Raw genomic sequence first — 20,216 nt, 5'->3', positions numbered from 1 at the left:
GGATGAGCCGAGACGAAGGGCTGGGCCTCTGCTGGTGCGTGTGGGGCCCGTGAGTGCTAGTGGCCACGTGCGCGCGCGAGTGCCTCTGCCCAGGGAGGCTCCTTTGTTCAAATCACACCGAGAGGTGTCCGTGCAGAGCCGCCTCGCCAAATGGCCGTGCCCTGTCCCCGCGGCCGCCTCGGGGGAGCCGGAGGTGCGCCCCCCCGGCCCCTGCCCGGCCCGGCCCCAGGATCTTCTCCACTGGTTCCCGAGCCCGCCCCGCAAATTTGGGAGGCGGGGCAGGGAGGACCGTCCGCGCTGCGCTGCGGTGACCGGCAGTAACCCCGCGCGGGGCGCCCTCAGCCAGGTCAACAACCGCACTGGCCCGGCGGCGGCCGGCGAAGCGCCCAGAGCGGCCCGTCCCATCACCCTATCGCCTAGCAACGCCCACTCGAGCGCTGCCATTGGGTCAGCACGCACGCCCCCGGGCCCCGATTGGCTACGGTGGCGGAGTGAGCCACGCCCAGGCCCGGCTCCGCGCGGCCGGGACACGGGCCTGTCAGTCCGTCCGCCTAAGGGTCCGTCCGGCCTCCAGTGTGGCCCCAGTATGACCCTCAGAGTGACCCCAAAGTGGCCCGAGCACGACCCGTCCCGCTTCCCCCGCGGGCCATGAACACGTGGCCTCCTCGGCCCCGGAGTTGGGGGCGGCCCCGGGAGGCGTGGGGAGCGGAACGGAAGTCGGAGGGCGGGGGTGACGCCGCGTCCGCCCCGCCCCCCGCCCCGGCCCCCCAGCCCAGCACCCCTTCCGGGCGCGCCCCCGCGCACGGTCCCGGCGCCTGGCGGCAGCGCGCCGCATCACCCCACTGGCGGCGGCGCGCCTGATCCCGGGGCGCAGCCCAGACGCTCATTGGCCTGGGCGGCGCAGCCAAGCTGTCAGCCCATGTGGCGTGTCCGCGCGGGGACGGCCGCGGTTAAATAGCGCCGGCGCGGGCCTAGAGGGAGCCAGAGAGACGGCAGCGGCCCGGCCTCCTCTCCGCGGCGCACTCCATCCTCGCTCTCCCTTTGCCGCCCGCACCGCCGCCCGCGCCCAGACCAGGTACGAGCGGCCCGGCCGGGGTTGCGGGTTGGGAGCCAGGGACCGGGGTCCTGGGGCCCGAAAGCCCAGCCAGGGTCGAGGACCGGGGCGGCGCAGCCGGGATCCGGCGTTGGCGGGGGAAGCGCCGCTGGCTCGCATCCTCAGGCCTTGGGTGCGCGTGGTCTGGTGCGCGTGTGATGAGGGATCACCCCTCGCAGCCTGCTCTGGTCTCGGGGTCCGAGCCCCCTGTCTGGATAGTCAAGCCCCACGGGGCGTCCGAGGCTTGGTGGCGAAGGGCCTGCGCGCCGCGCCCCAGGCCCAGCGGGGCAGGTGGGCGGATGGCGAGGGGCGGACGCCGGGAAGCAGCGCGAAGCACCGCGAACAGCCATTTTGGTCTTGGGCTGGGCCGGGCAGCCGCGGACCCTTGAGGGCCTGTAGGAACCCTAGCTGCCCGGTGCGCAGCCGGTTCCAGGCGTCCACAAGAGCCTCCTTTCAGGCTGGGCCAACGACCCCCTTCACCCGCGACATCCCCCTAACTCCAGGTGCCGTATAGGCAAGTCTCAGCCAACCCGAGGGCCAGAGAAGAAAGGAGGGAGGGCAGAGGAGGCGCGGGCCGGAGGGGGGTGGCTTCCCCACCACGTGGGCACCGTTTGCAGCCCCCGAAGTTCTAGGGGGAGAGCGGCTGGCGCCCGTTGGAGCTCCGCGGTGGTGCAGAGGAGGCCCTGGGCGCTGTAGGGGTCTCCACCCCTCTGCCTTGCCTCGCGGGACTCCAAGTGAATAGCAAATAGGGGAAAACAGCCGGCGCTTTCTGCAGGAAGCAGCCGAGCCCGAGCTGGTGCCTCTGGGCCGGCAAAAGGCTCTTTATTCAGCGCTGGGGGAGGGAGCTCCCTCTCTGCGGGGACAGCAGGCCCACCAGGCCACCCAAGGACTAGGCGCTGTCTCCACTTGCTTGTACTCTTCCTTGTTCGGAGAGACCCTGAGAGGGCCGGCGGCTGGTGAGTCCACCCGTCTCCGTGTCCAGCGCTATGAGGCCTTGGGGCCTTGGCGGAAGTGGCAGGACCAACCCTGGCCTTGCCCTCTCCCTCAGGGGCTGCACAGGAGCCCCAGTCCTGGACCCACAGGCTCAGGCTAGCCCAGGCTCCCTCTGGCACCTGGGGGACCTGGGCCAGGGTGGTCAGGCAGGCTGTGTGAAGGTAGACAAGCAGAATCCTGAGGCCTCACCTGTGCAGGTGCATGGGTCTGGCCAGCACTTAACCTGGCACCTGACCAGGAGTGGTTCTGCAGGTTGGAGGGGCCATATTGGCTGGATCTGCCACTGTGGGAGGGACAGCTTTCCCCCTAGAGCCCGTCCAAGCCTTGCAGTGCCCAAGCCATGGCCCCAGCATGGAAGGCAGCGTTGGGTTCTGAGTGCAGCGCCAGCCGGGTATCGTGGGTGCTCCTCCCACCCCCAACATTTGCCCTTTCTCCTTTTCTTGGTGGATTCCCTGGGCCAGCTCTTCACTGACCGCCAGCCGGGTGGGCCCATCCTCAGAGGGGTTTGGGCTCTTCTCTGGGTTGGCCCTGCCGGCCTCCCACTGTGAGTCCCCCTTCCAGGAGTGCCTCAGCAGGTGGTCGAAGCAGCCAGCTGGGGTGGGCCCAGGGCAGCAGGGCTATGGTGGGGTCATCCCAGGCCAGCCAGAGCCAAGGCCCAGAGAACACAACGCTCCCAGTGAGAGGTGCAGGCAGGCTGCACTAGTGGCCCTCCCTCCCCCCCGACGGCACACTCCATTCACCCAAGGCATCCATCCGGGCTGGCGCACAGCGCAGGGGCTGGCCATGTGGCTCTCAGTCTCGGGGCTTTCTGAACTGCTGCCCTCAGACCCTTGGATGGGCTAGATGGAGGAAGGCAGGTGCCCTGGGGGGTCAGGAAGCCGGGGGAGGGGGAGGGGCAGCAGAGTTGCGAGGGTCCAGACCCCAACACCGCCCTCCCTGCAGAGAGAGCAGCCATGGAGGAGGTGGTAATCGCTGGCATGTCTGGGAAGCTGCCCGAGTCAGAGAACTTGGAGGAGTTCTGGGCCAATCTCATTGGCGGTGTGGACATGGTGACGGACGATGACAGGCGGTGGAAGGCAGGTGAGTGGGGCCCGGGGCTCCCCTCCTGCTCAGGACATTCTCCCCTCACTGCTGCTTCCGACACAGCCTCCCAGCCACCAGCACAGGCCTGCTCAGGCGTTAGCCCCAGTCCCACTTGCAGACCCAACCACCCAAGGAAAGGCCACGTTGCGGGCTCTCCCTGGAGACGGCACCAGAAGGCCTGGCCTGGGTGAGGGAGCTGGAGACTGGGCTGCAGGCCACAGGAGGCTGAGAGTCGTCCTTGGCCAGTTTGTCCATCTCACAGATGAGCTAGGTGAGCTGCGGGGGGCAGAGCCAGGGCTCGGCCAGGTGGGTGAGCACCTCTGGCCCCACCGCCCACCACCTCGTCCCTGCAGAGCCTGGCCAGCCTGGCCGGCCCACATGTCCCAGGCAGTCAGATAAGCTATCAGGCTCTCCCAGGAAGCTGGCTTGACTCCCTCACGCCCAGCACATTCTTCCGCAGAGTAGCCCTACCTGATCTACGGGATGTGAGTCAGTGTGGCAGAGCCTGGCCTGGCCTCAGCCGCTGGGCCAGCATCAGGCCAGGCGGAGGGTCCCCAGTGGCACTGTCCCCAAGGTGCTCTGCACTGGGGTCTGCCGCCCACCCCTCGGGACTGTGACATCCCAGGGTGGCCCCTTCACCTGCGTGTGCTCCACAGGACTATACGGCCTGCCCCGGCGGTCAGGCAAGCTGAAGGACCTGTCCCGGTTTGATGCCTCCTTCTTCGGGGTCCACCCCAAGCAGGCGCACACAATGGACCCCCAGCTGCGTTTGCTGCTCGAGGTCACCTACGAGGCCATCGTGGATGGAGGTGGGTCGTCGGAAGGCTGCTGAGGGCTCTGTCCTCAGGGTACTGGCCGCCCTCTCTGGGAAACATCCCTTTTTTGCTTCTCAAAGTAACACACGTTCGTAGCAGGATGTCCCTGACATCAAGCTGTTGAGGAGGGGCGGAGCACGTGTCTCTGCCCAGCCCTGGTCTGGGCCTGAGGCGCTGGGGAGGTGTGGGCCTCAGGCAGTTCACGCTTCCCAGCTGCACACCAGAGGTGTCCTGGGTTTGCCTTGGTGCCCTAGTTTCCTTCCTCTTGGTTGCACAGCGGATCTGGGGGCGAGGGCAGGGTGCCAGGCAGAGTGGGAGGCAGGATCCAGCCCCAGACTCTTGTCCTCCACCCTCCCCTCTGCCAGGTCACGTCTGACCTCAGACAAGTGCCTCGAGCCAGCTGTCCCTTGTCCCACAGCACAGACCTGTCCCAGGGGCACCAGGGGCTAGAAGGCCTGGCCAGTGGGAGAGGGGAGGCTGGGCATGGGGGTGTGACCCCTCAGCAGGTGGACGGCCGGAGCTCAGCCCTGAGAGGAGCCTGGGGCCTGCCCACTCCCACCCGGGCTTGGCAGGGAGGTCACCTGGCCTTGCAGGTCCTGCAGCAGGTGCTGGCTAGCCCCTGGGGTTGCCCTTGAGCGTGACCGGACATGGACATGCACTGCCTGGGGGGTGGGGGGTCAGGGAGGGGAGAGGACCCTGGTGAGTGGGGGTGGAAGTCTTCCCACTTCCCAGGCCCTATCCAGAGACCTTGGATGCCGCTCCCCGGGGGCTGGCCAGTGTTCCTCCCTCCTTCCCCAGCCTGGACACTCGGCTTTTGTCTTCCTCTGTCTTCTTATCTTGGCCCATCCCAGGGCAGGCCTCCCTTGGGGCTCACCAGACCCTGCCAACAATGCCAGGGGCCAGGGGAGCAGCCTGGAGACAATGCTGCCCTCTGTCCCCACCTCTGGCTGTCTCCGCTGCTGCCTGACCCAGAGCCTAGAGCCCCACCTGGCAGCCCGCCCACCCCAGACCCAGTTCCTTGTGACCTGGTTATCTGTTCTTGCCCCACCTGGGCTGGCCACCCCGCTGCAGCTCTGTTCTCTCTTCCCTGCCCTACCCCTGGCCCCATCAGAGTCGAATTGGATGGAGCCTCCTCACCCGAGCCAGAGAGGGGAGGCCGCACCCCCCCCCTCCAGAGCCAGCTGGCGGGCTGGGCGCAACACAGCTTCTGGGTCTGACCTCTGCCTCCCACAGGAATCAACCCGGCTTCCCTTCGGGGGACGAACACTGGTGTCTGGGTGGGCGTGAGCGGCTCTGAGGCCTCAGAGGCTCTGAGCCGGGACCCGGAGACACTCCTGGGCTACAGCATGGTGGGCTGCCAGCGTGCCATGATGGCCAACCGCCTCTCCTTCTTCTTCAACTTCAGAGGTGGGTGCTCACGCAGCCCTCTGGGCCTCAGGCTCCCGGGGGGTGGCCACGGCCCTTCCACACTCTGGCCTCCCCTTGCCCAGCAGGCCTGCAGGGCCAGGGTTCCGGTGTCCTGGGCTCCAGGCTGGAGGCGCTTGTTCAAGCAGCCAGGGCCCCGAGCTGGGGGTGGGGTCCCACTGCCCGCGTTGTGCCTTTGCCCGCAGGGCCCAGCGTCTCCCTGGACACAGCCTGCTCCTCCAGCCTGATGGCCCTGCAGAATGCCTACCAGGCCATCCGCAGCGGGGAGTGCCCCGCAGCCATCGTGGGCGGCATCAACATCCTGCTGAAGCCCAACACCTCCTTGCAGTTCCTGAAGCTGGGCTTGCTCAGCCCCGAGGGCACCTGCAAGTCCTTCGACAAGACAGGTGGGGGCAGGGGGGACACAGGACACACCCCGACCCCAGGTTCCCTCGACACTGGCCCGAGCTCTGTGGGGCTTGGGGTCGGCCGAGCCCCTCGGCCTGAGGTGCCCTCTGCCCCCAGGGAACGGCTACTGCCGTTCAGAGGCCGTGGTGGCCATGTTGCTGACCAAGAAGTCCCTGGCCCGACGGGTGTATGCCACCATCCTCAACGCTGGCACCAACACGGACGGCTACAAGGAGCAAGGTGGGAGCTCAGCCGGGGTGGGGGTGGGGCGGCAGGGCTACAGGCGGTGAGGGTCCACGGTGTGCTGAAGCCTGGCCCCGCCCACAGGCATCACCTTCCCCTCCGGGGAGGTGCAGGAGCAGCTCATCCGCTCCCTGTACGAGCCGGCTGGGTTGGGCCCCGAGTCGCTGGAGTACCTGGAAGCCCACGGCACCGGCACCAAGGTGAGAGGCCTGCCCGGCCCCGCGTACGCCTCCCATGGAGCAGCGCCCAGTGGAGTAGCTCCCGGTGGAGTCCTGACCACCCAGGTCCCCCACAGGTGGGTGACCCCCAGGAGCTGAACAGCATTGTGCGAGCCCTCTGTGCCACCCGCCAGGACCCGCTGCTGATTGGGTCCACCAAGTCTAACATGGGGCACCCAGAGCCTGCCTCCGGCCTCGCAGCACTGGCCAAGGTAGGTGGCGGGTCTGGGGCCGACCTGCCCCTGCCTCCTCAGCTTCCAGCTATCCAATAGCAGGAGGGTCTGCACGGGCCCTGCCATGGGGTGTGGGTCACCGAGGCCTAGGCAGCAGGGTGCACCTGTATAGCCAGTCCCTGCCCTGGTTCCTTGGCTCAGATGTCCTGCCCAGCACCTGCTCCACAAGTGACCCAGACAGAGGGGCAGGCAAGCAACAGGGCAGCGCACCCCCAGGGCCCATCCTTCCCCACGGCCTCCTGATCTGCTGCTGGCCTGTGGGGAGACCAGGTCACCACCGCTCTGGCTTCTGGGGGTGGCAGGGGCTTCCTGGTGGTCCAGGCTCCCTGGGCCACCCCAGCTACCCATCTGTAGCTCTTGGATCTGGACCAGGGGTGGGGTTTGGCTGAGGGGGCTTTGGATGAGGAGCCTTTGTGTCCAGACCCACAACCAACCAGGCTGGGAGGTGGCAAGGCTGCAGGTGGAGAACGGGTCGGAGAAAGGAAGGGCCCTGCACTGGGGAGGGCAAGGCTCAGGGGAAGGACGGCCACTGCAGCGGGCAGAACCATGTTGTGGCCTCAGAGGGCCCTCAGGAAGGAGGGTGCTTGAATCCCACCCCAGCCAGCAGGGCAGGGAGCCCAGGGTCCTCTGATCGCGAGCTACCCACAGGTGCTGCTCTCCCTGGAGCACGGGCTCTGGGCCCCCAATCTGCACTTCCACAGCCCGAACCCCAGCATCCCAGCACTGCAGGACAGGCGGCTGCAGGTGGTGGACCGGCCCCTGCCCGTCCGCGGGGGCAATGTAGGCATCAACTCCTTTGGCTTCGGGGGCGCCAACGTGCATGTCATTCTCCGGCCCAACTCCCAGCCACCCCCTCCCCCTGCCCCGCACGCTGCCCTGCCCCGACTGCTGCAGGCCAGCGGGCGCACCCTCGAGGCCGTGCAGGCCCTGCTGGAGCAGGGCCTCCGGCACCACCAGAACCTGGCCTTCGTGAGCATGCTCAATGACATCGCAGCTGCCCCCCCAGCTGCCATGCCCTTCCGCGGCTATGCCGTGCTGGGCGGCGAGGGAAGCCCGCAGGATGTGCAGCAGGTGCCGGCTGGCCAGCGCCCACTCTGGTTCATCTGCTCTGGTGAGCCCACCTCCAGGCCATCCCCGAGGGCCGCGGGGCCAGGGCTGCGAGGCCACACCTGACCCTTCTCGCTGGGACAGGGATGGGCACGCAGTGGCGCGGGATGGGGCTGAGCCTCATGCGCCTGGACAGCTTCCGTGATTCCATCCTGCGCTCGGACGAGGCCGTGAAGCCGTTGGGGCTGCAGGTGTCGGGCCTGCTGCAGAGCCCAGACGAGGCCACCTTCGACGACATCGTCCACGCCTTCGTGAGCCTCACTGCCATCCAGGTGCGCTCCGGGGCCAGGGCTGAGGGGGCTGGCAGGGCAGCTGGGCTAGCGTGACGCGTGCCCTGTCTCCCCAGATCGCCCTCATAGACCTGCTGACCTTTATGGGCCTACGGCCAGACGGCATCATTGGGCACTCCCTGGGCGAGCTGGCCTGTGGCTACGCTGACGGCTGCGTGTCTCAGGAGGAGGCTGTCCTCTCCGCCTACTGGAGGGGCCAGTGCATTAAGGAGGCCAACATCCCGCCAGGGGCCATGGCAGCTGTAGGTAGGTGTCACCCTGTGCTCCCCCGCCCCACTCTGCCCACAGGCCCGAGGGTCTCCCTGGGAGTGGGTATCGGCCCTGGGCAGAGGCAGGGACCTGAGGGTGACTCACCAGCTGCTGTCATCACTGTGGGGTGAGAGCGACCCTGACGGCCTGCTCAGGTGCGCCCTGGATGGCCTTGGTGCCTGGCACACTCACCCACAGACATTAGTAGAGGGCAGAGTGGTTTTCACCTGGTCCTGAGCTGAACTTGTGGGATGAGAACCTCCCCCCACACGAGAAGCTGTGAGGTTTTGATGAAGTCAGGGTGTTGGGTGACTCAGCCCGCCTTCCTCTCTGTCGGCACCTAACCCTGGGGGAAGGAGTGGGCCTTCCGGCAGGCGGGACTGAGGACAGGAGGGGACTCACGAAAGCCACTGCCCTGAGGGGCTGGCAGGAGAGTGAGGCGGGCAGTGGAGCCTTTGCATCAGAACATGGGACGGCAGTAATGATACCTCCGCCTGAGAGCAGACATGGCAGGGGCCGAAGTGCCTTGTGAAGGTGCCACTCTGCGGCTGCCATTAGGGCCACCACTGCAGCATCTTCCCTGTGGGGAGGCCTGGGGAGCGGGGGCGCCAGGCCCCACGGCCACCCTCTGAGGCTGTCTCTGCCCCCAGGCTTGTCCTGGGAGGAATGTAAGCAGCGCTGCCCCCCTGGCGTCGTGCCCGCCTGCCACAACTCCGAGGACACAGTGACCATCTCAGGACCTCAGGTGGGCCCTGGGAGGCGAGGCGTGGTCCCCACATCCCCTCCAGTCCCTCAGGGTGAGCTCTGCACGGGGAGCCAGGCGCTGGCCTAAGACTGCTCGTCCAATGCCCCGCCCCCCACCCCCAGGCCACGATGTCTGAGTTTGTGCAGCAGCTAAAACAGGAGGGCGTGTTTGCCAAGGAGGTGCGGACGGGCGGCATGGCCTTCCACTCCTACTTCATGGACTCCATTGCGCCCACACTGCTGCAGGCGCTCAAGAAGGTGGGCTGCCTGGCAGAGGCCTCCTGGGCGGACAGGGTGTGGGCCGAGCTCCCTCCCGCTGACCTGGCTGTGCACTCAGGTGATCCGGGAGCCGCGGCCCCGCTCCGCGCGCTGGCTCAGCACCTCCATCCCTGAGGCCCAGTGGCAGGGCAGCCTGGCCCGCACGTTCTCGGCCGAGTACAACGTCAACAACATGGTGAGCCCTGTGCTGTTCCAGGAGGCACTGAGGCACGTGCCCGAGAACGCCGTGGTGCTGGAGATCGCCCCCCATGGCCTGCTGCAGGTGCGCCCGCTGGGGAGGAGGGTTGGTTGGAGGAGAAGCTGAGGGTCTGGGCCTGGGGTGAGACAGGGTGGTCAGGCTCCATGTGGCCTCGGCAGGGTGGGGGCAGGCAGGGGCAGGCAGGAAGCTGTCAGAGGGAAGCCCAGCCGGTCTCTGCCTCCCTAGGCCATCCTGAAGCGTGGCCTGAAGTCCAGCTGCACTATCCTCCCACTGATGAAGAAGGACCACAAGGACAACCTGGAGTTCTTCCTCAGCAACATGGGCCGGCTCCACCTGACGGGGTGTGTCCTCCATCTGTGCTGGACCCTTGAGGCCCCTCACTGACCAGGGCACAGGCTGGCCTGGAGATCGTCCCCAGAAGTGGGCCTGTGGGGTGCCCAGCCACCTTCACCCCTTTTCTGTGGCCCCTGCTCGACCCTGTCTCAGCCATCTCTGGGGGTCTTAGGGGAGAACAGTTGGCAGTGGGTCAGCAGTGGGTTTAACAGGGTGGTCCTGGACCAGGTGTGCCTCTCACGCCTCCCCCATTCTCCAGCATCGACGTCAAACCCAATGGTCTGTTCCCGCCTGTGGAGTTCCCGGCTCCCCGGGGGACTCCTCTTATCTCCCCCCACATCAAGTGGGACCACAGCCAGACCTGGGACGTGCCTGCCTCCAAAGACTTCCCCAGCGGCTCCAGCTGCTCTTCCGCCACTGTCTACAACATAGGTGAGCGCAGGATGGGCGGGCAGGATGCAGGCGGGGGGCGACTTCTCCCCACTGGGCACTGGCACTGAGGCTCAGGCCTCCACAGACACCGGCCCCGAGTCCCCCGACCACTACCTGGTGGATCATTGCATCAACGGCCGTGTCATCTTCCCCGCCACCGGCTACCTGTGCCTGGTCTGGAAGACACTGGCACGAGCCCTGGACCAAAACATGGAGCAGGTACCTGTGGTGTTCGAGGACGTGATGCTGTACCAGGCCACCATCCTGCCCAAGACAGGTAAGGCGGGCAGCCTTCGGGCCAAAGGGGCGGGAGTGCTGGCCGCTGACCCCTGCTGCTGATCTCTGACCCTGCTACCCACAGGGACTGTGCCCCTGAAGGTGCGGCTTCTGGAGGCTTCCCACGCCTTCGAGGTGTCTAATAACGGCAGCCTGATCGTGAGCGGTGAGCAGGGGGGCGTCTGGCCAGGCCACAGGTCTCTGGCGAGGGGCTCCAGATAGGCCCTGGCTGCTCCACCCCGGCCCAGCCCACCCCACCCTCAGGTTCTCCTGCCACCTCTGCCCACAGGGAAGGTGCGCCAGTGGGAGGACCCCAACCCGAAGCTCTTTGACAGCCGGGATAGTGTGGACCCCGCGGACCCCGTGCCCACGCTCCGGCTGAGCCTGGGGGACGTGTACAAGGAGCTGCGCCTGTGTGGCTACGACTACGGCCCGCACTTCCAGGGCATCCTGGAGGCCGGCCTGGAAGGTGCGGCGCAGGGCTGGGAGGGGGCCCCCCTGGCCCCTGAGAGTGTGCGTCACGAGCGCACCGCTGCCTGGGCCAGGCGGAGGGAGGGCTGAGTGGGCAGGAGGGAGCCACTAGGGGCACCCCTGGTCGGGGCCTGGGGATGGGAGAGACCCCGGCTGGCCGAGCTGACGGCCCCTCCGCCCCAGGCAATTCAGGCCGGCTGCTGTGGAGGGAGAACTGGGTGACCTTCCTGGACACCATGCTACAGATCATCGTCCTGGGCCTTGGCTCGCACAGCTTGTGCCTCCCCACTCGCATCACCGCCATCCTCATCGACCCCACCACCCACCGGCAGAAGCTGTACACGCTGCAGGGCGAGGCCCAAGGTAGCCCAGCCCTGGCCCCCACCCTCCAGTGTCTCTGCACCAGGCGCTGCCCGCACTCACCCAGCATGTCCCCCCGCAGTGGCCAACGTGGTGGTGAACAAGTGTGTGAAAAGCGTAGTGGCTGGTGGCGTCCTCATGTCACGGGTCCACTCCTCCACGGCCCCTCGGCGACAGGAGCAGCTCTCGCCCATCCTGGAGAAGTTCTGCTTCACGCCTTACGTGGAGGGCGGGTGCCTGGCCGGGAACATGGCCCTGCAGGAGGAGCTGCAGCTATGCAGGGGTGAGGGCTGCGCTGACCACCCTCATCCCTGGGCCCCAGCCTCAGACGGGGAGCTCGTCACCTGGTCCCCTCCACCCAGAGCAGGCGCCAGCCACCTCCCTGCCTCTCACTGTTAACCATCCGCAGTCTTCAAAGGGGACCCAGGGCACATAGAGGACAGATGTGGCCCTCCTGTCTGTGCCGCCAGCCAGCTGCCCAGGCGTGAGACAGCCCCCTGCAGAGGGCTCACACCTGTGCTGAAGGGGGTGCTGGGATGTTAGGGCACCAGATCCGCTGTCTGGGGAACCCAGCCTCTGAGGGCCTTGTCCTGGGTGGGAGGCACAGCAGCCGTTGCCTCAGGGCCCCTCACAGCCCTTTGCCCGTCCAGCGGTCCCAGTGGCTGATGCCAGTTCCCAGCCCCGAGGACTGGGCTGCCACTCTGTCCCTCTGCTGCCAGCGGGCAAGGCTGGGTACTGAGTCTGAGTCACCACCGAGTCCCTGCTCCAAGCAGACACCTGATTCTGGGGGCCTTCGGGAAGCTCAGCTGAGGCTCCTCCCTAGCCCTGTCTCTCCCTGCCCAGGGCTGGCACAGGCACTGCAGAGCAAGGTGGCCCAGCAGGGGCTGAAGATGGTGGTGCCTGGGCTGGACGGGGCCCAGGCCCCCCGAGAGGCCCCACAGCAGGGCCTGCCTCGACTGTTGGCCACCGCCTGCCAGCTACAACTCAACGGGAACCTACAGCTGGAGCTGGGTCAGGTGCTGGCCCGGGAGAGGCCCCTGCTGTGCGACGATCCCCTGCTCTGTGGCCTCCTCGACTCCCCGGCGCTCAAGGCGTGTGTGGACACTGCCCTGGAGAACGTGGCCAGTCTCACGATGAAGGTGGTAGAGGTGGGTGCTGAGCACAGCAGCCAGGCACAGCACAAGCGGACCCAGACGCAGGCGGCCCCGAAACCTAAGGAGGGCCAGGGCCTGTTGGACATGAGGTCGTCCAACCTGAGGTGGTGCCAAGGCTGCCCAGACCCAGGAGGGGAAGGGGCAGGGAAGGGACTGAGGTGGGCCCTGGGGGTGCTGTGGACGGGGCAGCACTGGCGCTGGCCAGCAGCCTCAGAGGCATCAGTGGGTAGCTCTTCTGGGGGCGCCCGGCCGAGGTGGGGCTGTCTGCCCAGTGCAGCTGATCCAGGAAGCCGTTCCACCCCAGGTGCTGGCTGCTGACGGCCAACTATATTCCCGCATCCCGGCGCTGCTCAGCACTCAGCCCCTGGTGAAGCTGGACTACACGGTCACTGACCGCCACCCCCAGGCCCTGGAGGCTGCCCAGGCCCAGCTACAGCAACACAACGTGATCCAGGGCCAGTGGGACCCCATGGACCCGGCCCCCAGCAGCCTGGGCACGGCCGATCTCTTGGTGTGTAACTGCGCCCTGGCGGCCCTCGGCGACCCAGCCACAGCCCTCGGCAACATGGCAGCCACCCTGAAGGAGGGCGGTTTCCTGCTGCTGCACACCCTGCTCAGAGGATACCCCCTCGGGGAGACGGTCGCTTTCCTCACCTGCCCTGAGCCACATCCAGGCCAGCAGGGCCTTCTGAGCCAGGTGCGAGTTCGGGGCCGGAGGGGGAGCAGTGGGGCAGGGCTGGAGGTAGCTGAGCACTGACCACCCCACACATGCAGGACCAGTGGGAAGGCCTGTTTGCTGGGGCATCCCTGCACCTGGTGGCCCTGAAGAGGTCCTTCTACGGCTCCGTGCTCTTCCTGTGCCGCCGGCTGGCCCCTCAGGCCAGCCCAGTCTTTCTGCCTGTGGAAGACACCAGCTTCCGCTGGGTGGACTCGCTGAAGGTCAGTCCCCTCCCAGGCCTGGCTGACCTAGCTCCATATGCCTGGGGCTTGGGGACCCTCCCAGAAACCAGCCTCCCTCTCATCCTGCAGAACATTCTGGCTGACTCCTCCTCCCAGCGCGTGTGGCTGATGGCCACTGGCTGCACCACTTCGGGTGTCGTGGGCATGGCGAAATGTCTCCGAAAAGAGCCCGGCGGGCACCGGATTCGGTGAGATGCCAGCTGAGCTACGTGCCCTTCGCCCTGCCCCGCCCCTTTGCCCCAGCCTCCCCTTACTGGCCTGGCTGCCCACAGGTGCATCCTGGTATCCAACCTCAGCAGCACATCCCCCATCCCTGAGGTCGACCCAGGCTCCCCAGAGCTGCAGAAGGTGCTTCAGAGAGACCTGGTGATGAACGTCTACCGGGACGGGGCCTGGGGGGCCTTCTACCACTTCCCGCTGGAGCAGGGTGAGCCCCGTGATGTCCCCCACCAGACTCCTCGCCTCGCGGCTGGCTGGGCTGAGAAGGGGAGGGCTGGGGGACCCTGTGGCAGCCCCACTTCCTGTCACCCTCCAGACAAGCCAGAGGAGCAGACAGAGCACGCCTTGGTCGACATTCTTACCCGGGGGGACCTCTCCTCCATCCGCTGGGTCTGCTCCCCTCTGCGCCATGCCCAGCCTCCTGGCCCTGGCGTACAGCTCTGCACCATCTACTACGCTTCCCTCAACTTCCGAGACATCATGCTGGCGACGGGCAAGCTTTCCCCTGACGCCATTCCAGGTAGGGGCAGCACGCCGCGGGGGGCCGAGCAGCAGGGCCGGGGCCTGGGGCGGGCACTGACCCCGCCGTGCTCAGGAAGCTCGGACGCTCCCGGGGAGACCTGGGACTCACCCACCATCTGTCCCAGGAAAGCGGGCGGCTCAGGACTGCTTGCTGGGCATGGAGTTCTCTGGTCGCGATGCCAGTGGCAAGCGTGTGATGGGGCTGGTGTCCGCCAAAGGCCTGGCCACCTCCATCCTGGTGCCCCAGTACAGCCTGTGGGACGTACCCTCCAACTGGTGAGTGGATCTGGGCAGTGACCTTGGGGCCCCGCACGGATGTGGCCACGGCCAGGCCTGAGCTGACCCCTGTGCTGTGCCCGCAGGACCCTGGAGGAGGCGGCCTCTGTGCCGGTTGTCTACAGCACTGCCTACTATGCGCTGGTGGTGCGCGGGCGGGTGCGGCCCGGGGAGACGGTGCTCATCCACTCTGGCTCAGGCGGCGTGGGGCAGGCCGCCATCGCCATCGCCCTCAGCCTAGGCTGCCGCGTCTTCACCACCGTGGGTAAGCCCACAGCCCTTCCCGGAGCCGCGGCTGCCCCTCCGGCCCCCGAAGCCTGGACTCACCAGTGGCGCCTCTCCCCACCAGGGTCAGCCGCGAAGCAGGCATACCTCCAGGCCAGGTTCCCTCAGCTCAACGAGACCAGTTTTGCCAACTCCCGGGACACGTCCTTCGAGCAGCACGTGCTGTGGCACACGGCCGGGAAGGGTGAGCGGCCCCAGCACTCACTGTCGGCCATCCTTTAGCCTCCCGCTCCGCCCCGCCCCAGCCACCCCACCCCACCCACCGGCCAGGCTGGGACAAAGTCTGGCGCTTCAGACTTGTGGCAGGGCAGCAGCTTTGACGGTGAGGACCTCCTTGCCCCACCCCTGCCCCAAGGTGCTGACCTGGTCCTGAACTCCCTGGCGGAGGAGAAGCTGCAGGCTAGTGTGCGGTGTCTGGCCCAGCATGGCCGCTTCCTGGAAATCGGCAAATTCGACCTTTCCAACAACAACCCGCTGGGTGAGGCCAGGCAGCGGGCCTGGTGGGTGGCCGGATGGGCAGGGGGCTGAGGGACTGGGCATGGGGTCTGCAGGGTGGGCTGTGAGCCATGAATGGTGAGCCCCCACCCACCACCTGCCCAGGCATGGCCGTCTTCCTGAAGAACGTGACCTTCCACGGGATCCTGCTGGATGCCATCACTGAGGGAAACTCACCTGTCTGGCGGGAGGTGTCGGCCCTGCTGCAGGCAGGCATCCAGGAGGGCGTAGTGCAGCCCCTCCAGTGCACCGTGTTCCCTAAGACCCAAGTGGAGGACGCCTTCCGCTACATGGCCCAGGGGAAGCACATTGGCAAAGTGGTCATCCAGGTGAGTAGGGGACCCCAGGCGCCCCGGCTCCAGCCCTTGCTGGCAGGGCATGAGCAGGGATGCTGCTTGGGCCGCAGGTGCACGAAGAGGAGCCGGAAGCAGTGGTGCAGGGGGCCAGGCCCACCCCAACAGCGGCCTTGTCCAGGACCTTCTGCCTGGCCCACAAGAGCTACGTCATCACAGGGGGCCTGGGCGGCTTTGGCCTAGAGCTGGCCCAGTGGCTCGTGTTGCGAGGGGCCCAGAAGCTGGTGCTGACCTCCCGCTCCGGGATCCGCACAGGTGAGCCGGACAGTGGGAAGGGGGTCCCTGTCAGCCAGTCCTTGTGTCCTCATGGGGTGTCTGGGCTCAGGGGCCAGAGCCCTAATCCACCCACCCACTGTTCGCGTCCTACAGGCTACCAGGCCAGGCAGATCCATGCGTGGAGACACCAGGGCGTGCAGGTCTTGGTGTCCACCAGCAATGTCAGCTCGCCGGACGGTGCCCAGAACCTCATCGCTGAGGCTGTGCAGCTCGGGCCTGTGGGGGGTGTCTTCAACCTGGCCATGGTGAGGACAGCTCTGGAGGGGCTGGAGCCAGCTGCCCAGGGACGGGCCCCCCGGGCAGAGCCCTCCGAAGCCCTCGGAGCTGGGCGGGTGCTAAGGTTCCCTCACTGCAGGTGCTGAGAGACGCCATGCTAGAGAACCAGACCCCCGAGTTCTTCCGGGATGTCAGCAAGCCGAAGTACAGCGGCACCCTGAACTTGGACAGGTGGGCCCCGTCCCGCCCTCCCCGCCCACCCCCACACGGCACTCCCAGTGCCGGCCAGGGGCCAGGACATACAGGGTCTGGGAAGTGGGGGCGGTTCCGTGGGCAGGCAGGGGTCCCGGGCTCGTCAGCTGGTGGGCTGGGGTGGCTGGCTGGGGGTGACTCGAGAACCCACAGGGTGACCCGGGAGGCGTGTCCCGACCTGGACTACTTCGTGGTCTTCTCCTCCGTGAGCTGCGGGCGTGGCAACGCTGGCCAGAGCAACTACGGCTTCGCCAACTCTGCCATGGAGCGCATTTGCGAGAAGCGCCGGCAAGATGGCCTCCCAGGTGGGCCTGCCCTCCGCCTGCCCGCCTCCTGCACACTCCCACCCCCGCTCCTGCCCCTGCTCACCGGCCCCGGCCCACCATCGCTTGCAGGCCTCGCCGTGCAGTGGGGCGCCGTTGGTGACGTGGGCATCATCCTGGAGACCTTGGGCACCAACGACACGGTCATTGGCGGGACGCTGCCCCAGCGCATCGCCTCCTGCCTGGAGGTGCTGGATCTCTTCCTGAACCAGCCCTACCCAGTCCTGAGCAGCTTTGTGCTGGCCAAGAAGGCCACAGCCCATGATGACGGCAGCAGCCAGCAGGATCTGGTGAAGGCCGTGGCTCACATCCTGGGTGAGGGAGCTCGCTGCTGCCCCCCCCCTCAGCAGACGCTCCAGGCTCCCCCGAGCCGGCCTCCCTGGCTGTAGAGGGGGATGTGCTTGCTTGCTCACGGACAGAGACACGCATGTGGTCTGTGCAGAGCTGGGTGGGGGCCTCGTGCCGTGACTGTGGTAATGGGGGCTTGGGAAGACCCAGCCACCAGGGTGCCAGCACCCACCTGGAGCCCATCCCCAGTTGCCAACGGAGCACCCCTCCCCAGGCATCCGTGACCTCGCCACCGTCAACCTGGACAGCTCACTGGCGGACCTGGGCCTGGACTCACTTATGTCTGTGGAGGTGCGCCAGACACTGGAGCGCGAGCGCGAGCTGGTGTTGTCCATGCGGGAAGTCCAGCAACTCACTCTCCGCAGGTTGCAGGAGCTTTCCTCGCAGGCTGGCACAGCTGAGGGTACGTGTGTTCCCAAAGCAGCCTGGGGCTCCGCAGGTCAGGGCTTGTCCTGAGAGCGCTCAGTGGGGTCCCAGTGCACCCTACCCACCTCCCGCCTGGCACCAGCAGCCCAAGTCCTTTGTGTGTTGTGTGTGTGCGCGCGCACATGCACGTGTCCGTGTGTGGCGGTGGGCCTTTTGCAGCCCCAGCCCACCCTGGTATCTGCCCCTCTTCGCAGAGCTGGCGACCCCCACCCCCAAGGAGGACAGCTCCGCCCAGCAGCAGGCCCAGCTGAACCTGAGCACCCTGCTGGTGAACCCTGAGGGCCCGACCTTGACGCAGCTCAACCTGGTGCAGAGCTCCGAGAGGCCCCTGTTCCTGGTGCACCCCATCGAGGGCTCCATCGCTGTGTTCCACAACCTGGCTGCCAAGCTCAGCATCCCCACCTACGGCCTGCAGTGCACGAGAGGTGCGTCAGGACCTGTGGCGGGGGTGGCGGACATGGCCGGCCAGAGCTGAGCCTCACACTGTCCCCGCAGCTGCCCCGCTGGACAGCATCCCGAGCCTGGCCGCCTACTACATCGAGTGCATCAGGCAGGTGCAGCCTGAGGGGCCCTACCGCATTGCCGGCTACTCCTACGGGGCCTGCGTGGCCTTCGAGATGTGCTCACAGCTGCAGGCCCAGCAGAGCGCCGCCCCCGCCAACCACAGCCTCTTCCTGTTCGACGGCTCGCACTCCTTCGTGCTGGCCTACACGCAGGTGAAGGCAGCACCCCCACACCCCTGGGCCAGGGCCGGGGACTGGAGTCTGGCCTTTGAGCCTCGGCTGCAGCAACCCCTCCTCCATTGCAGAGCTACCGTGCCAAGCTGACCCCCCGCTGCGAGGCCGAGGCCGAGGCCGAGGCCATGTTCTTCTTCGTGCAGCAGTTCATGGACGCAGAGCATGGCAGGGTGAGTCCGCGGGGCGGGGGCTAGGTCCTGCTGTGTGTGACCCACGCGGCCATGCCTTCCGACCCGCTCCAGCGGCTCACTGGCCTGCCCCACAGGTGCTGGAGGCGCTGCTGCCCCTCGGGGGCCTGGAGGAGCGCGCAGCGGCTGCCGTGGAGCTGATCATGCAGAGCCACGCGGGCCTGGACCGCCGTGCGCTCAACTTCGCCGCGTGCTCCTTCTACCACAAGCTGCGCGCTGCAGAGCAGTACACGCCGCGGGCCACCTACCACGGCAATGTGACGCTGCTGCGCGCCAAGACGGGTGGCGCCTATGGCGAGGACCTGGGCGCCGACTACAACCTGTCCCAGGTGTGCGACGGCAAGGTGTCCGTGCACGTCATTGAGGGCGACCACCGCACGCTGCTGGAGGGCAGCGGTCTGGAATCCATCCTAAGCATCATCCACAGCTCCCTGGCCGAGCCGCGCGTCAGCGTGCGGGAGGGCTAGGCCACCGTCGGGCTGCGGGTGGGACCACCCCTGCTCCCCCGGCTCCCCCCACTCCCCCCACTCCCCCCACTCCCCCCGCTGGCCTGACGTGCCACCTGCCATGCCGCCAGCTTCCGACTCGGAGACCCACCCGGTCTGTGAAGAGTCGGCAAGCCGCCAGGCCAGCCGAGCATCCTGCTCTGCGTGGGCTCTGCCGCGCCGGTCTCTGTCGCTTCTCCTATTTATTGCGACGCCGGGGGGCGCCGGTCGGTCCCCCTGTGAGGCGGGCGCAGCAGCGGGGCCGGGCCCACAGTGCAGAGTGGGAGCAGAGTAGCCCTGGGCACCGGGCACCCCCATGCTCCTCTGTTCGTGTTTCAAGAAACCTGATTCAGATTGCTGCTCAGATTTTGAAATTCACTGTAATTGTCTGTGTAAAGAAACACATCTGGACCCTGTTTCATTTTTACACCAACCCGGTGGAAGTGTTCCTGCGGGAGCTTCCCTGTGATTAAACCGTATGTGTGCTCCAGCCTCCAGTCATCTTCCCTCCCCCATCCCGGGCCAGCACTGGGGCCTGGGGGCCACCCTCTGCTCCCGGCAGGAGCGGGGGCAGTGCCTGGCAGTGCCAGGCTCCAGAGGACAGGCTGGACGCTCGGGAGGGAGGGGGCCTCTACCAGGGAGCAGCAGGCAGGTGCGGGTGACGGGTCTGGTGGCAGCTGTGGGAGTCCCCCCAGGGTCCCCTTGCCAGAATTCCTTATTCCTCAGGGAACCCTTGAGTCTTCTCTCCTGGGCCTCACCTGAGGGGAGGACACCCACCCACGTTATTGAGAGTAATCTTTACTTGAAGTCACCAGATAGGTGGGAATCACACGGACCAAATACCTGCACAGTAACACCTAGGCCAGTGGTTCCTTAACTGGCCAAGACCAGCGGGGGAGACACCATCACACAGGGAGACCCCTGGACCTCTGAACCCCTCCAAGCCCAGGGGTGAGGTGGACCCACTGGGCCGGGGGCTTCTGGGCAGATGGCAGAGGTGAGCTGGAGCAGAGAGAGGTGGGCCAGGGGAGCAGGCCTGCTGCTAGGCTTCTAGAAGGGTGTGTTGAACCCAGAGACAGACCAGGGGCCTGTCCATGTTCCTTAGAAAGCTCAACACAGTTACCATGTGAGCCAACAATCCCACCCTAGTTAACAACCCAAAGGATCGGAAACGGGCTCAAACGCTCTTGTGCACCTACACCCGTGTGCACGGCAGCGTCTCGTGCACAACCGCTCAAAGGTGGGTGCAATACAGGTGTTCACAAACAGGTGAATGTACAGATGTGGTCCATCCACATAATGGATATGATTCAGCCTTACAAATGAATGAAGGTCTGGAAGTGCTCAAGACGAATGAGCCTCAGAGAGCAGAGTGAAAAGTTTTCTGGAGTAGGTATGTTACTGTCAGAGTGGATTTCAGAACAGAGGCTATACTCGGGATAAAAAGGGTCACTTCACCATAATAAAAACC

The 20,216-nt window shown here is 66.6% G+C and overlaps 1 protein-coding gene across 1 annotated transcript; it reads left to right on the top strand.

The window, feature by feature from the left end:
* The first annotated feature begins 910 nt into the window (after positions 1-910).
* FASN (fatty acid synthase) lies at positions 911-19,235 on the top strand. Its single transcript, XM_072939908.1, has 42 exons — positions 911-1,075; positions 3,029-3,166; positions 3,826-3,978; positions 5,218-5,391; positions 5,595-5,795; positions 5,914-6,036; positions 6,124-6,239; positions 6,335-6,469; positions 7,139-7,601; positions 7,682-7,869; positions 7,944-8,133; positions 8,787-8,881; positions 9,004-9,138; positions 9,218-9,421; positions 9,584-9,699; positions 9,951-10,123; positions 10,209-10,400; positions 10,485-10,565; positions 10,689-10,868; positions 11,054-11,233; positions 11,313-11,513; positions 12,074-12,378; positions 12,689-13,081; positions 13,159-13,323; positions 13,414-13,532; positions 13,617-13,771; positions 13,880-14,083; positions 14,211-14,361; positions 14,448-14,626; positions 14,711-14,830; positions 15,002-15,124; positions 15,247-15,470; positions 15,548-15,749; positions 15,864-16,015; positions 16,126-16,217; positions 16,392-16,543; positions 16,634-16,876; positions 17,124-17,312; positions 17,530-17,760; positions 17,831-18,051; positions 18,144-18,242; positions 18,338-19,235. Exons 2-42 carry the CDS (start codon positions 3,040-3,042, stop codon positions 18,725-18,727), a joined length of 7,536 nt encoding a protein of 2,511 aa, XP_072796009.1. The 5' UTR covers positions 911-1,075; positions 3,029-3,039; the 3' UTR covers positions 18,728-19,235.
* The last annotated feature ends 981 nt before the right edge of the window (positions 19,236-20,216 follow it).

The sequence above is a fragment of the Vicugna pacos genome, chromosome 16 (genome assembly GCF_048564905.1).
Source record: "Vicugna pacos chromosome 16, VicPac4, whole genome shotgun sequence".
Taxonomy (NCBI): domain Eukaryota; kingdom Metazoa; phylum Chordata; class Mammalia; order Artiodactyla; family Camelidae; genus Vicugna; species Vicugna pacos.
This window is presented reverse-complemented; position numbering and strand designations above follow the sequence as displayed.

Coding starts and splice junctions, on each gene's coding strand:
- FASN (XM_072939908.1), top strand. CDS start 3,040: ATGGAGGAGGTGGTAATCGCTGGCATGTCTGGGAAGCTGCCCGAGTCA. Junction 5,796..5,913: donor CAAGTCCTTCGACAAGACAG/GTGGGGGCAGGG, acceptor CTCTGCCCCCAG/GGAACGGCTACTGCCGTTCA. Junction 18,243..18,337: donor TGGACGCAGAGCATGGCAGG/GTGAGTCCGCGG, acceptor CCTGCCCCACAG/GTGCTGGAGGCGCTGCTGCC.